A 16,818-nucleotide genomic window follows, 5' to 3' on the forward strand; every position below is an offset into this window, starting at 1 on the left:
TGTCGCTCCGCCGTCAATGGTGTTGATCTTGAAGAGGGCTGTCCGATCTATGAGGGCGCCCCAGCATGGCATACCTTACAGGTTCATGAAAATGATAAGTAAAAAAAAAATACTGCACACAAAGAGGATCCGAGTAACATGAATATTCTAAGTCGGAAATAAACATGTAAAATAATTTGATATATTATCAAGCTCTGTTTATATTTAATTTCCTGCTCAGTAATGGCTTGCATTTGCAATGTATCTATCAAAGTTCTGCGAACTGTATTGTTGATGTGTGACTACCATGGCAACGGATGACAAAAAGTAGCATTCGAACATTCTTTTCTTTATCCTAAGACACATGTATATCTCTTCTTTTAAATCTGATGATTGACAAAAAACACATAATTACATATATTATATAATTTTGAATGTGACGTCACTTCACTCTGATACAGACGTTGTCGACTTTGTACAAAACTCTGACACACACTTGAAAAGAACAAACTAGTATCCTGTTATTTGGAATCTTTGATAGAAAGCTAATTTGGAACTTTAGAAACTCAAAATACTACAATACTTATATTCTCATGAACTTGTCTCTAACACCATAAATACTTGGTGTTAATACTCACAATTTTGATATAAAACAGGATTTCTTGATGTCTCTGTAAAATTAAAATTGAGAGACAATGAATTACATAGACCATTACTAAGAGTTAGGCATCATATTATCATATAGATTTTACCCATTTGTTCAACTACGAATGAAAAGTACAAGGTTTTTGTAAGCATATAAGAGTTGATTACCCTTTTGGTGCTAACTACATCTATGACGTGTGATCACTGTACAGGATGGGAAGCAATTTACGACATATACCAGCATAGAAATTGTCAAGGTTAATTGAAAGGCAGGTTATGCACCACTATTGCCAATAATTTGAATAAATACTTAGGAAACAGGTGTACAACAAAATGTGCATTCAGGAAATATACAGGCAACATATCGACTCATTCTACTGGCAAGTCATGAATGCTGTTATTGCCGTTGGGCTGTTATTAGTCCCACAAAACAATTCAAAGAATCATTACTTAAATGTCAGAGATAATCAACGTTTGGAAAAATAGACATAGCTGTATAAAAAAGTAAGACCTACATTAGTCAGCATGTTGTGTCATCAACTCCTGTGGAACTGTTTCCACTTCGACTTGTTGTTTCTTAGGCGCCAGTACTCTGTTCAATTTGGTATTTGTCAAGAACGAAGTAGACGTCGAATAGAGTGACCGTGTTCTTCGTTCCCGCCTAGACGATGTAAAGTATACTTGCTTTTGAGGTCGTTTGCACTGACAGATACTATAAGTATACATGTACTTCAGGTCTGCCTGGTAAAAAAAGTAAATGAGACGACTAAATCATTCACAGGGGTACACACTCACTTTTGTTTTGGGTTGGGGGGGGGGGGGGTCTGTTGCATAATAAAGGGACCTGTAGCGTTCTTAACCATATTTACGAGTACGTATTGCTTGCTTCGCTCAGATGTGGTATTTAGGCATAATATATATAGGGTACAATGATATAAATACTAAAAAGGTGAAGAAAACCTCCTCATGCCATCAATCATACTTAACAGCAGAATGTGATGTTGATGGTAATGAAGGTATGTGATGTGACGCCATTGATACCTTATGTCTCATTATCATTCAGTAACCTTATCACTCTATGTATTTGCTTTGAGTGCAATCGGTGTTGAGCGTAGGTATATAGTAGGTAGCAGGGAACTTTTACAATATACCAAAACCATGGAAACAGCTAGGTTATAGCATGACTGAGGCTACAAGACTAATATCAACACAAGATTAACAAAACCGTAAATGACACACATCATCTCCCTCTAATAAAGGAATACACTTTCAATTACGAAAAACAAATTAAATTAAACGTGGACTGTTTTTGAGCAGTAAAAGATGGCCGTTCTGTAGAATCTCATTTGTATCCACTGTCATACATAATATAACTTATTTTAATTAATTGAACTAAAATGCATGTTTCAGAAGTCGGGAAATAACTTTATATTACTGAGGCAATGCAGTACGATGTTAGCAACATTTGAAATATTGTTGTTAAAAGTGACATCATAAACGATACTCTGCAATAGAAGGTCGGCCAAGATAAAAAGGGTCGCATGCAATAATCTTAACCATATCTAGTTCCAACAAGAATCTAGTACAAGACATGAAAGTGGGTAAAGTGGGGTAGCGACACAAAGGACATTGACGTTTTTGTCTGAACCTTTACTAGTGAAGTCATGCCTGATTCCGAAGCATATATATATATAATATATAATACATACATACACACATACGCGCGCGCGCGCACACACACACACACACACACACACACACACACACACACACACACATATATATATATATATATATATATATATATATATATATATATATATATATATATATATATATATATATATATGCGTTGTTTTGTAAATTTGTCTCCTTTTAGGAATTTACAAAACCCAATAAAAATATTAACATCGATCAAGTCTGACAGAAAGCCTGCATCTACCACGTAATTATTGCTGCATAAACAAAGTGTACTCAGTACTTATTGAAGCATACTTAATGGGGAACAGCATTCCAGGAAAGTGGGTATTTTCAAAAACTGTGGGTTTTGAAGAGTAATTTCTTTATTTTACATCACATAATTGTTGCTTGATTGCAAAGAAACATCAAAATGAAATTCTTGTTCTTGTCCTTAGAGTCATGAATATTCAGTTTGTATCTAATGTTAAGATCCACAAGGCAATGGTGTTCCACTAAAATGTCGAAGGATGTCATGGGGTGCAATCGACTGTTCCAGCATTGACATTACCACAATATACAAACTAGGTTTTATGTAAGTATTTCACTGAGTAAAAAGTTTACAAACTCAGCTTGTGCTACTTTCATCATGTACTATACTTATATATGAACTCGAATCACCATAAACCTATACAATATGATGATGATAAAAGAGAAATGCTTACTCTGAAGCCGTCATTCATGAAGCTATAAATAATAGGATTCATGAAACTATTGGACATGGCCAACCACAGCACACATGCATTTATCTTCCGTATTCTATCTTGTGCCTCCAAGTCTTCCACATGGTAAACAATAGGGTTAAATTTCGCCACCAGATTGAATATGTGAAGGGGTAACCAGCAAACAGCGAACATCACTACCACAACAATCAACATCTTTATAACCTGTGAAATGATATGTGAATTAGAACATTGTTAGAATATATTCCTTGAATAAGGGTAGATGTACAATGTCGCCATCAGATTTAATTAGCAATGGATAACCAACAAATAATGAACAGTACTACCACAACAAGTAAAATATCACCTATGTGAAGTTAGAAAATATTCACTGAATGGGAATGCAGTATATGGTTACAGCTGCACACAGAGTGTTCACCAGAAGACTATTTATGACATGGATTTACGCACCTGTCCTGAAAATATTACTAATGTAGCTTTTAGTTTTAATAAGTTATTGGCATATTTTTGATTGGCCACAAAAAAGAAAAAAATAGTTTCTCGTCAGGAAATGTCGTCTAAAGTGGTGCGACTTTATCACCATTTTCTAAAACACGACTGGCTCAATTCAAACGAAATGTATTGCATGTGTTCTGTAGGGTAGTGACAAGAACTGATTAAGTTTCGGTAAACATCCCAAGAATGTTAACGAGAAATTTACATAATTAATGGTTTTCGGTAATTAGGCTATATCTCAAGAATGAACCCTTCAAATTCAATATAATTTGATACATACATTTGCAATACCAGAGCGCACTTATCCTGAAAATATTATTGATGTAGCTTTTAGTTTTAATAAATTATTGGCATATTTTTGTAGGCCACTAAAAAGGAAAAAATAGTTTCTCATCAGGAAATGTTGTCTAAAGTGGTACGACGATGCACTTATTTTTTTTACATTCTCAACAAATGTCACAGTACATGTTGTGATGGCCAGGAGATCACTAACAGCAATGAGAAAATAACAATCAATGAGAAAAAATAACTAACTTATTACATATTTTCTGTTGTATTCCAACAATTGTCTGTAGGAACGACAATCTCAAAACTGTGCCCTTATTGAAGACATTCAGTTTACATCTGGTCTTAATCGTGTGTTGAAAGTCAAAATCGTTAAGAATGGTTTTTGGCCGACAATAACTAAATTGACTAAAAATAAACGCCTACGTCATATCTAAATAAATCCAAGAGGTCGATATGAATTTTGTGAAAATGTAGTGAATTCTCGCTAGTAGAATGTAATTTCATGCCTTAATTACTTTCAAGCCCGATTACAAGAGACAGGTGTGTTGCTGATCGATGAAAACTATCATTCAGTAGGATACTGAAGGTCTGATAAGCCGCAAATACCTAATCAGAAAGAAATTCGTGTTGCTTGAAGTAAATAGCTTTTACCATTGTGCTGTTTCCATCATTTTTGTGAAAATGTAGTGAATTCTCGCTAGTAGAATGTAATTTCATGCCTTAATTACTTTCAAGCCAGATTACAAGAGACAGGTGTGTTGCTGATCGATGAAAACTATCCCAATCAGAAAGAAATTCGTGTTGCTTGAAGTAAATAGCTTTTACCATTGTGCTGTTTCCATCATATTAAATAATTCACTCCGCTTTATAAACGTGTATTATAAGATTAAAAACAGAAATCCTGAATGTTGATAAGAGCTATTAGTTCAGCCCTCACCTATCAGACCTATATGTGATTACCCTCTAGCAAATTGTTAAGAAGTGAGAACATTTGATTTCACTTTAGATCTAAGGTTATCAGTCATATATCATATATCAAACCACACCACATCAAGCTTGACGTAGATACAGGATAAAGGCCTATATCATTTGATGAAATGCCGTGAATATACAAACATTTCATCAACAAATACAATCTACACACATTGTATATTCTCAGGGAAAGAGCGACATTTGTCGTGAATAGAGACGGCAAGGGTGGTTTTATTCATTATAGGTATTACGTTCCATTAGGTTTCAGAAACCCACATTGAAGTGTTAAACCTGTTGTGACAGCATTGAGAGTATTGATCACGATTTATAACAATGTATCCCATAGTGTGAAATCAATAACGTATACTCTGCTATCAAGTTAAGATTAATAAGTGACGTTTCATTTCCGGTTTTTGACCTCAGAAAATAGGACGGGTTACGTCTGAAAATGCATGACATTCATTGAAAGTTAATGTGTGTGTCAAATACATAATACTGCTAAAGTAACACAAACTGGTTTAATAAGCTAAACTTTGATGACGTGAAAATACTGACAGAAGACGTTGATTCACTGGCATAATGTTAGTGTCAATGCATATCTTCTATGACATTACAGTGCCAATGCATACCTTCTATGATATTACAATTTGTGTTTTGGCATTATTAGAACTGTTGACTGCATATTTAGTTGGGAGTTATTGTATATTTTTATACGTATAATAAAATACGTCATCAACTCATTTAGAAGTTATATCCTAGTACCAAGTTTGAGTTGTCAATTGCACGTACGTTAAGTATACAACTATAAATCAGTAAGTTGAATACCGTGAATAACATTTATTAATAGCAGAAAAAAATACACAACAACAAGATAAAAGTCAGCTTCTGCCTTTGAAGCATGGCTTTCTTCTAGTATGCTGTTAGCAATGTAGTACATACAAATTACACCAAGTGTATATCACATGCATGTTTTAGTAATTCTCCTCCCTATACAATATTACCAATGCGTTTGACGTTAATGTTATTCAAAACTTTAGCATTCGAATTCACTGAGACGTCCTGAGGGATGGCGTCAATACAATGCTATCAAAGCATATGAAATTTACCTTAGGAAAATGTCAGTAACATCGGTTAGGTGGTTTGTTCATTGTTAACCATTTACCTGTTTGATTTAATATATGTAGTACATTTTCAAGCTTGTTAACTGCAAGATGTCTATAATTTAGTATTTTTCGTAATTATATGTATAGTCACGGCATCTGCGTAATTCTCCAAACCCGCTGAACGTCCTTAGCTATTTAGTATATTAAGGAACAATCACACAGTGTCACACACGCTCAATAAGCGAACTTCGTTGAGGGGGCGGGGGGAGGGGGAGGGGTCTGTCGTTGTTGAACTCCGTTTTCGCACTTCTAACCAGATTTCGATGGAAAACGTTCACGCCTTCAACGATAACAGGTTTTGTATTTACTCCTGAGATGTTGAAAGTTCATAACAATTTACTTCTAATGTTAGATATTATGGTGCTGGGTTTACGGTAGTGTTTTAAAATGTTTACAATTATGTTTTTACATTACATTGATTGTAGTGGTGTGACCTCTACATTTTTAATCATTATAGTTTACATCTTATGTAAATGTTCGATGTCGCCCTTGTGAACGTTAGTTCAGCGGGAGGTGGGGAGGGGTTTTTGACCTAACTGATCTATGTTCGTTTGTTGAACTTGTCCGGCATTGTGCGATCGTCCCTTTGTATATTTAGTATATTTTCTGAGGCCCTGACTAAAGAGGCACAAACCGTGTACATACGTTCTTTGTTGTAAGTTTGGCTGTATATCAAAACACGTAGTTGTTGTTTGCTACTTGGTGAAGCATAATTAAAGGGGCATAAATTATAAGCTGAGTTTAGACGTGTTGGGAGGGGGGGGGGTGAGTTTAGACGTGTTGGAAGGGGGTACCTTTAGATATTTGCAACATTCTACTTTATACTAAAGCTAGTCTTAACTCAAACTTAGTGTAAATATAGATTCCTTATAAATCATCTGATGACGTAATTTGTATACCAATAAAAAATGTCAAGTAAATCCCTAACTTGCTATCAATTGTTCTAATAATTCCAAACGAAAAAGAATAATGTCATAGAAGGCATACATCGACATTTACATTATACTAGAATAGTGTAATCGATGGTTTGTCACTCGAGTAGACAAGTTTATAAACTCAGTTTGTCCCACTTTAACCACTACTTGCAATTAACAGAACTCAACACTGATATTAAGATAAAACTTACAAAACAATCCGATGACGTAATTTATTATACCTTATATAGATGTCGAGGGATTCCTACTATGCAATCAACTGATCAACTAACTGCAGCAGCCAACTGTACTGTCATAGAATGTATGCATTGACATCAACATTATACAACAATAATTAATTTAATTGAGTTTTTATGTAAGTACTTTCACAAGTTCAAAAAAGCTTATAAAGTCAGCATCTGCGACTTTAACATCAGAGTAAGGTTTGTGTTTTAAATGTCTCGGACTCCATTTGATAGAATTTAATATTTCATGTCTTCAAGGGAGTGCCTATCGTTACATGTGTGTATTTACTCCACCTTACCAGGGGAGATAGCCTTCTACATGACATGTTATCGAGACGATGACGTCCTGTTGACGCATTATCTAATACACCATGTACATCCTATAATTTTGACTATTAGCCCATGTTATTTCAAAGCTTAGAGTTACTATAAGGAGACCCAATCAATTCAATATTAATCCAGTGCAAAAACGACAACATATAAATATCAATGCTTCATGCCAAGTATTAAAGATAATGTGAGACCACTAGATCATACTTCTTCATTTATGATGTATAGTTGAAGCCAAGTCATTGACAAGGACATGTTGTGATTTGAGCTGTACAGATTTCAGTATTATTTAGTTTGGTCAAAATAATTCCATGGTATACTAGTATATTAATAGTTAAGGGTCACTATTAAAGCACGTTTAACCATCATTATCAATAGTGTCTTCTATGGGGTTCTTTTTAGGTAAACTATAGGAATGGTGTTAAGACGTATATTGACGTCAGAATGTCGAATTTAGATATATTTTTCACGGGTTGTATGAGCGTAGTAGGATTATGTGGTTATCCACGATCAATAGTTAAAGTCTATTAGAGTATAGGTTATGGTAGGTTTCCAAAGTACCAATTAGGTTCTAACTTATAGAAGGGATACTCCTTAAACTAAACATCACCTATTTATTGTACTGTGTACATTTATCTCCATGATCTTTTAGTAAATCGGTATATAGTATTTTCATAGTATGTCACATATCGATGATTCTGATTGATTTACACAGTCGATATTTCCTTTCAATGGATTTGTCTTGGTCTGAATCCTAAACATCTGATGTATTTATTATAAATTGGAGAACTGTAGTGATTTCCATGTGGAGACATGAATTAAGTATTACTGAGTACCAATTTGCAAATATTATCATCTGGTGCATGTACTATAATGATACTGTTCTCACTTTGTTCTATAATGCAGGCATTAAATAGACAAATAACGTTTTAATCTTGCTTTCTCTCAAAATATAATTTCAAATCGAAGAAATTCAAAAGCTGTATTCATGTATTATGGCTAACCAGATGTACACTGAATGCCTTCCACAAGGAAAACTTGCAATTGTTCTGTTGTTGATCATTTTTATCTTGTCTTTTTATCTGTAACTTAGTAAGGCCAAATAAAAATGTGTTTCCGACATCCCAACCGACCGTATTTCTTGTGAAGTTTAAAAGTATTCAATTTCCAACACAATCAACTCTTTTAAAGTTGTACCTGAAACTTTCGTCCTCTCACTAAGGACTTCATCAACAGACTGAAGTAATTAACATGAACTGGGAACACAGGTGTTAATTACTATGATTCACTGACTTAGTGAGTGATGTTAACACCTGGTCCCTGTATGTGAAATATTAAAACGGCCCCCACCCTTGTTCAAAGTAGGCCTGTATCCTATTATATTGCTTCCTTTACCCCCCCCCCCCCCCTTCAAACCAAGAGGGTTCACATTCATAAATGGTCACTGACTCCATTGATATTTCCGGGGCAAATTTGGTGCATGTGTTTGGACACTTCAAACGTTACGTACTACTGCTCGGACGCCTATGTTCTAGAAACCTCGTCTTCAAAGATCGTTCCGTTACCCCTATATAGTCCTGATTACACTGACTGTCACTACAACCCTCACATTTAATATGATAGATGGGTCCACTGATATCCTTCTTGTCCGTTTTGTTCTTTGATTTTACCAACAATTGCTTGATGGTTTTATGCCGTGTAAAACACACATTGATATTTTCATACATGGGACTAGGTGTTAACATCACTCACTAAGCCAGTGAGTATTTTCTTTTTTAAAATTCACAGTAAAATGAAATAAAAATCTGACCTACCTACTCTATTTTCTGAAGTTATGTTATCGGAAACAAACATTGTTTTATTTTGCCTAATAATGAACGCTCGTGAATACTCACATTCCAATATTTTAATTTCACATATGTAGTATAAAATATCTGAATCGGAACCTACAGGCACTAATTGAATGCTACGATATACCGTACAATACATGTTATATACCCGAACTAGTAAATTCCATTAATTAATTGTGCAGTAATAAGGGGTAAAGTAACACTTGATTCCATCTGTGATCGCGCAATTCGCAAGTCCACTCACCGCGAGATATCGACAAGGTTTGCAATAGAAAACCGTTTTACTCAGCAAACATTTCGAAAATGTAACCTTGTCACTTCCTAGTTCCCAAATTTAATAAACTTCCTATAAATCGTGCCGTTGTTACAATCGGACCATGCCTACCAAAGATATCAACCGATTTCTGACGGCCATGTAGGAGAATTAGAGCGAATAAATTTTTTTCTAACTGCCTTCCGTGAACGTGATTGGATATCGATGTTTATGGATCGACGATATTCAATCACATTCATTCAAAATGTATTATTTGTATAATTGTGTTCTGTTGCAAACCATTTCTATATCTTGCGGTGAGTGAAATTGTGCGATCACAGAAACAAGTGTTATGTTACCCCTTTCATGTACAATTGGCTAAAACACGTCAATATCATCGACATTTTATTGTATTCTGATAGAAACATTCTGATACATATCTCGGGAAACAAGTGCCTGTGGGGTGAGTCAATCAGAGAGCCCGTTTTATTTAGCATTATCAGCTGAAAAATATACTCAGGCTTGTGAGAACACAACATGTGATGTCAGTTCACTGGAATTACTCATACTGAGAAGAGGTGTGATGTGCCGTTGTTCAGTAACTGTATTAAATGTAAAGGTTTGAGACACTTTAATGATTCACATAAAAGAACACTATCATATTCTATAGCTAGAGTACAAAGGGCTCTATGTGAGGCGCCAGTCTATCCATGTAGCACTCCCCAGTCAATCGCAATCACCAAAGACTCACATTGTACAGTCACCATGACTATCCAAACAACCTATCATTCTTGGACATGTCTGTCCTTTGTTCCGACTAGAACCAACATCGAAGGACGTGCTATGACCCTATCAAAGATATCATCATAAGGAGCGAGCATATCAACTTACATTAGAAGATTTTAGAATGGTGACTGGTTTCTTTCTTTACGTGATGCACGTATCACAAGTTTAGATGAAACATAAAGTTGATGAATCGCTACTGTGACATGATATATTGTGCAATTAAGGAAAGCTAAACAAAAGATATATGGGAATTTAATAAGTGCTGGTACCAAATGCAAATATATATTTTGATATCAGCCAAAAGAAACACGCTACCCCTGTATTTCCACTCCTAGTATATCTCGTGTACTTAACAAGTGTACCGTAATGACGACGACATGCTGACCTTTCTTCTACATCAGAGTTAATTCGTCTGTTAGATGACACCAGAATACTAATGGTATACTTTTATACAGGTGCAAACCTCTTACATGTAACTTGAACAAGACTATACCAGTGTTCTCTTACTTTACTTACGATCTAATTGCCATTCCACGTATGTACATACAGAAGTGTATAAATGATACATGTGTACCATACCTTAAGGCTAGTCAGAATATGACGTCAGGTGAGTAATCTTACTTTTCGAGTGGTAAATGTACATTGAATGCGAAACGCGGCATAGCAAATTCAAGTTTTAATGGCATCTTAGGAATATATACACTCAAGAAGAAACGTCTTGACCAGAGATACTCTACTCTGTTTATTGTATATGTTCAAATAAACTGCTTAATATATATATATATATATATATATATATATATATATATATATATATATATATATATATATATATATATATATATATATATATATATATATATATATATAGACAGTAGCAGGTACAACATTTGGGGAATAGAACATCAGTAAATACTTCGCCTGTATTTATGAAAATAGTTATTAAGTGTTTTGGACCAAGGCGTTCAAATAGAAAGTCTCTGTTATTTGTTGATTCGATTCAAATAAAATTGTATACAATTTTAAGGGTAGTTATGATTAGGTTTTGGGCGACATTCATGAATACTAATTATACATATTTGCATATAAATGACGTATACAATATGTTGTCAGTGGCTGATTACAACCCGTGTAAATTACTTGAGATAACACTATACCACATCTATTGTATACATCTGGTAGACATGACTTGCATATTAATCAGTTTGATTGGCATAAGTAATTACTTTCAGTCATTAGGCAATTCCTTATATAGTAGCGTCTTCAGAGTCGATATACTTGGTACATACGATGATGATGCACCGATACCATTTATATACATTTATACAATTGGTGGCTTGCTTTTCAATTAGTATAATTCACATACATCTATACATTTATAGCATATGTTTTCAACCAGTTGAATAGTTAATACTTCATTTGTAATGTTTCATACTAATTTGCATCAAATAAATAGTATTGTAATTGTCTAAGACTTGTATTAAGACTTAACAGTTTTGGGATTTAGGTAAATACCGCCCTGCCCGCCCGAGTCTCTTTACACGGGAGGAAATGATAGTTGACTTAATTTCACCGATGAATTGTTCAACACAAGAGCGTTACCTTTTTCTTTGATGACGCATGTGATTTATCCCTGCTCCTATCTGCGTTGCCAGGTATAATTCTTCCCCAAAGTTTTCTCCCTATCCTTACATACGTAAACATTAACACGACCAATGGGATGAAGTACGTTGTCATGACGATGAACACTTCGTAAGCTTCCAAGAAATTGTTGCTTGGCGACCATTCTTGGCAAAAGTATATACCCTGTCCGTCATGTGATGATCGACGAATGTGGGTGAAAGCTGTCTGGACCACAGCTAATGTGACAGCAAGTACAATGATGCTTCCCAGTAGTATCTTGCTGCGGTGTTTAGTCACCCTTATCTTGAGTGGATAAATCACGGCAAAGTAGCGGTCGATACCGATAGCTGTCAGTGTATATATACTGACTATAACAGAGACCTAGATAATACATAAAAAACAAACGTTAGTATTTTCAAATAAAAAAGAAACAATTTATCTACGACAGTAACTGTAAATATTCACATTATTCATCGTCATATCAAATACACTTCTCATGCATCAATATTGCTTTTCCATTAAGTAATTACTCATTCGAAATGCATTAGAAAGGATTATGACGTAATGTGAAAGGTTAGTTCCACTTGCAACACGACACATCACTACAAAGATATCTACTCTAAATTGTTATGCATACTTTACCATATATTAGAACTTGCAGTTTATCACTCGTTTCTATTTACTACACAGATATATGTGAGGCTGTCTAATACCTGTAGACTTATATGTTGCCTTTATACTTTGTAAATAAATATTAATTCGAAACGTCTGATTATACTTATTGATCAGGACTGGTTTATTCATTACTTCTGGTTTATTCATTACTTTTGCACCCCCCCCATATATATATATATATATATATATATATATATATATATATATATATATATATATATATATATATATATATATATATATATATATATATATATATATAATATAAAATATGTGTGTGTGTGTGTACATTGCTAAAATAAATATAATTATATATGTGCTAATAAATAAATAAATAAATAACAGTATCAAGCAAAATACAGTGTTTCACGCCGTTGCAATCATCACATGATTATGTTATGTTATATATATATATATATATATATATATATATATATATATATATATATATATATATATATATATATATATATGTGTGTGTGTGTGTGTAGTTTTGGTGGTACTGGAACTCTTTCTTGGTTGTAACTCGGAGTTTCACGCATTGTGCGATCGTCAGACAACGCATTATCTATATGCCGTGATTAAGTTGTCTTATGATCGCACAATGCGTGAAACTCTAAGTTTTACATTTGTTTGTTTTTTCTGAACAGTTTAACAAAATATGCACATTCACAACTCCCCGGGAGAACACAATCCAGTGCAGCCTTAATAATCACGTAGGATTATAGCATTCACATTACAACCTCTATCCTAACAGGTCCCAAATTATACAGTTGGGTGTGGACTGGGGCACAATCGTGATTCCAATCTTACCCAAGGACTTTAGCTAGTCAGAAACAAACTGCAGTGATGGGGCTCATACATGAAACTTGCAGATTCGAAGCCGGCCACTATAATTATTCGACACTGAACACAAATGATTAATTAAAACACGATCGTGATTGTACGTGCAGGTGTGTTACAACTGATAACATAGTTAAACTAATGTTATGTTAAACATTTGATATACTATCATCTGATAACATAGTTAAACTAATGTTATGTTAAACATTTGATATACTATCATCTGATAACATAGTTAAACTAATGTTATGTTAAACATTTGATTTACTATCATCTGATAACATAGTTAAACTAATGTTATGTTAAACATTTGATATACTATCATCTGATAACATAGTTAAACTAATGTTATGTTAAACATTTGATATACTATCATCTGATAACATAGTTAAACTAACGTTATGGTAAACATTTGATATACTATCATCTGATAACATAGTTAAACTAATGTTATGTTAAACATTTGATATACTATCATCTGATAACATAGTTAAACTAACGTTATGGTAAACATTTGATATACTATCATCTGATAACATAGTTAAACTAATGTTATGTTAAACATTTGATATACTATCATCTGATAACATAGTTAAACTAACGTTATGGTAAACATTTGATATACTATCATCTGATAACATAGTTAAACTAATGTTATGTTAAACATTTGATATACTATCATCTGATAACATAGTTAAACTAACGTTATGGTAAACATTTGATATACTATCTTCTGATTTTGTTGCATTATCCGTTAAATCATATCACGTACAATTATCGGTTGATACATAATCAGTTGAATACAAAGTTAGATCAGTTGAAACAATAATGCGAACGTGTCATTAGAACAACACAATGAACACTTTGAACGGGAACCAAGGCAACAGTGACGTAATATTTACAGCATCATTGCTCATCTAAACAATTTCAGCTCATTGATTGCGAGATGTGCAAAATGTTTCAAAACTTCTAATACACTTGATTACGATTTGACACTCCAAAACTGTATTTTAGTATCGGAACGATGGAAATTAGTTCCTTCGGACTTCGCGCTCGTTTGGCCCCTGTGAATGTTTGTTTACGCCTATAGCCTTTATCCTTTTGCTCTCCAAATAGAAACCTTATCTTTTGACTTTTGATCATAGAAAATATGTGAGAAGACTGTAACATATAATGGTTGTGATAACAGATTAGAGCTATCCCTTTAGTAATTGCATAGCTGTTTCAAATATATGATGTAATTAACATTTAAGGCATGCAGGTGATCGACGCACACCATTTAAAATAACAAAACATGAGTTAGTTTTAGCTGTTCAACTCGTTGTTCAATAGGAAGCCATCCTAGTTGTGTAGGATATATGAGTTCTTGGATACAAGTTTAACACAAATCTGATCAGTTTGTTTTGAGAGATTTGTAGTTTAGATTTTGTACGTCGGGTTAGGCTTTTGTACCAGTAGGAGCATGCATAGTCATAATGGCATTGAATCAGGGCTGAAGCCAACAAATTCCTAGTGTTAAAATCCAAAACATTAGATTTTCGATGTAGAAATTTCAGTCTGGCATATACCTTTTTGAGAACCTTTTCAGCTATACCCTCACCACCAAGCGATTGGTCTAATTCTGCTCACAATAATTGACTGATGTTTTGTGAGTAATTTGGGTATCATTACATACAACATTAAGTTTAGTGTTGGAATTAAGTTTACGATTTGAGCCAAACAGAATTGATTCGGTTTTTCCTAGATGTAATGATAATTTGTTGTCAACTAACCATTCACTAACTGACATGAGTTCCTTACCTAAAAGCTGCTCAATCTCTACAAGCTTATTACCAGAAACTAACAAGGCGGAGTCATCAGCATACAGGAAAAGTTTACAGCTGACAGCAATTTCCATATCATTAACATAAATTAAAAACAACAGTGGCCCCAAAATGGAACCTTGTGGAACACCACAATAAATATTTTCAACATCAGATGAAATACCTGACACATCTACAAGTTGCTTTCTGTCGGTCAAGTAAGATGAAAACCAATTTACAGCCGAGTCATCCATACCTATGGCTTTTAATTTACCTAACAAGATCTCATGGTTCACCGTGTTAAAAGATTTCTGTACGTTTGAAAGGAAACTAAAGAGAGAGAGAGAGAGAGAGAGAGAGAGAGAGAGAGAGAGAGAGAGAGAGAGAGAGAGAGAGAGAGAGAGAGAGAGAGAGAGAGAGAGAGAGAGAGAGAGAGAGAGAGAGAAGAGAGAACGAACTAGTAGGTGGGGAAACTGACATCAACTTAAAAAGACAATATGAAACTATTCTTCTAATCTGTAATGGCTGTACATCTGATGGGAAGAAATAAACAACAAAGAGACCACTTGGAAAATGATAGAAAACCTGAACTAAACACTCACACATGAAAAGAAAATATAATAAAATAAAATTAAAAAAATCTTCCAACCCCACCTATTTTAAAATTGAATGTAATCGGAAGAACACAAATTGTTTATGCCTTAGTAATATATATAGTTATATATATTATAGTAGCAATTTTTGGACAATTTTTTTTATTATTTTGATGCTGGGGCTGAAAATTTGGGTCGGCAGGGTAATGAGAAAGAAAGAACTAGGATCACGCTAATATACAGCATAATAATCAAGTAAAGCTTAAAATGTCATAATTTTAATTTACCTGTTGTAGGAATATAACTGTTGGACACATACCAGCCCCAAATATCCAATGACCATACATGATGGTAGTGAAAGTAAACGGCATACAAAAAATAGCCATAGTCAAGTCCGCCAATGCCAAGTTTATCAGAAAAATGTTCAAGTCTGACTTTGATCGTCCAAAAACAAGGACAAGTAGGACAACCAGGTTACCAATGATTGAAATCGCAATGTTGAAACTAAAAGCACTCGTCAATGCTGCTCTCCAGTCTTCATGAAGTCCTAGGTTTTCTGTAGGGGGTTCGATACTAACGCTTTCTTCGAGTCGGGTTTGAGTCTCCCAGTAGCGGCCTTCAGTTGCAGAACGATTCAGCATGTACGCAATGATTTGAGCGTGTATGCGCTTTAACAGCCAAGTCGGAGGTGTAGTTAGATTTGTATAGTTGAAATCGTTAAATATATCGATCATCTTGTAGAAATAGCTTTGCTATTTAGTATTAAGATAATGTTCATACAGTCATATGAACTTCCGTCCAAAAAAAGATATGGTGAATCCAGTCCGTTGATCTGAAGTGTTATACGGTACCCTTGATTTCAAACCATAAGTTGATAACAAATTTCTAAATCTGAATCCGTGCAGTCGATAATGTATAATGCTTCCACAAACCATGCCACGT

The 16,818-nt window shown here is 34.2% G+C and overlaps 1 protein-coding gene across 1 annotated transcript; it reads right to left on the minus strand.

Annotated features, from left to right (window-relative positions):
- Window positions 1–1,140: 1,140 nt before the first annotated feature.
- On the minus strand, window positions 1,141–16,610 carry LOC144445400 (prolactin-releasing peptide receptor-like). Its single transcript, XM_078134939.1, has 4 exons — window positions 16,164–16,610; window positions 11,943–12,344; window positions 3,027–3,248; window positions 1,141–1,365 (listed from the first exon to the last, which is right to left on the minus strand). Exons 1-4 carry the CDS (start codon window positions 16,608–16,610, stop codon window positions 1,141–1,143), a joined length of 1,296 nt encoding a protein of 431 aa, XP_077991065.1.
- Window positions 16,611–16,818: the final 208 nt, after the last annotated feature.

Source organism: Glandiceps talaboti, chromosome 14 (genome assembly GCF_964340395.1).
Source record: "Glandiceps talaboti chromosome 14, keGlaTala1.1, whole genome shotgun sequence".
NCBI lineage: Eukaryota > Metazoa > Hemichordata > Enteropneusta > Spengelidae > Glandiceps > Glandiceps talaboti.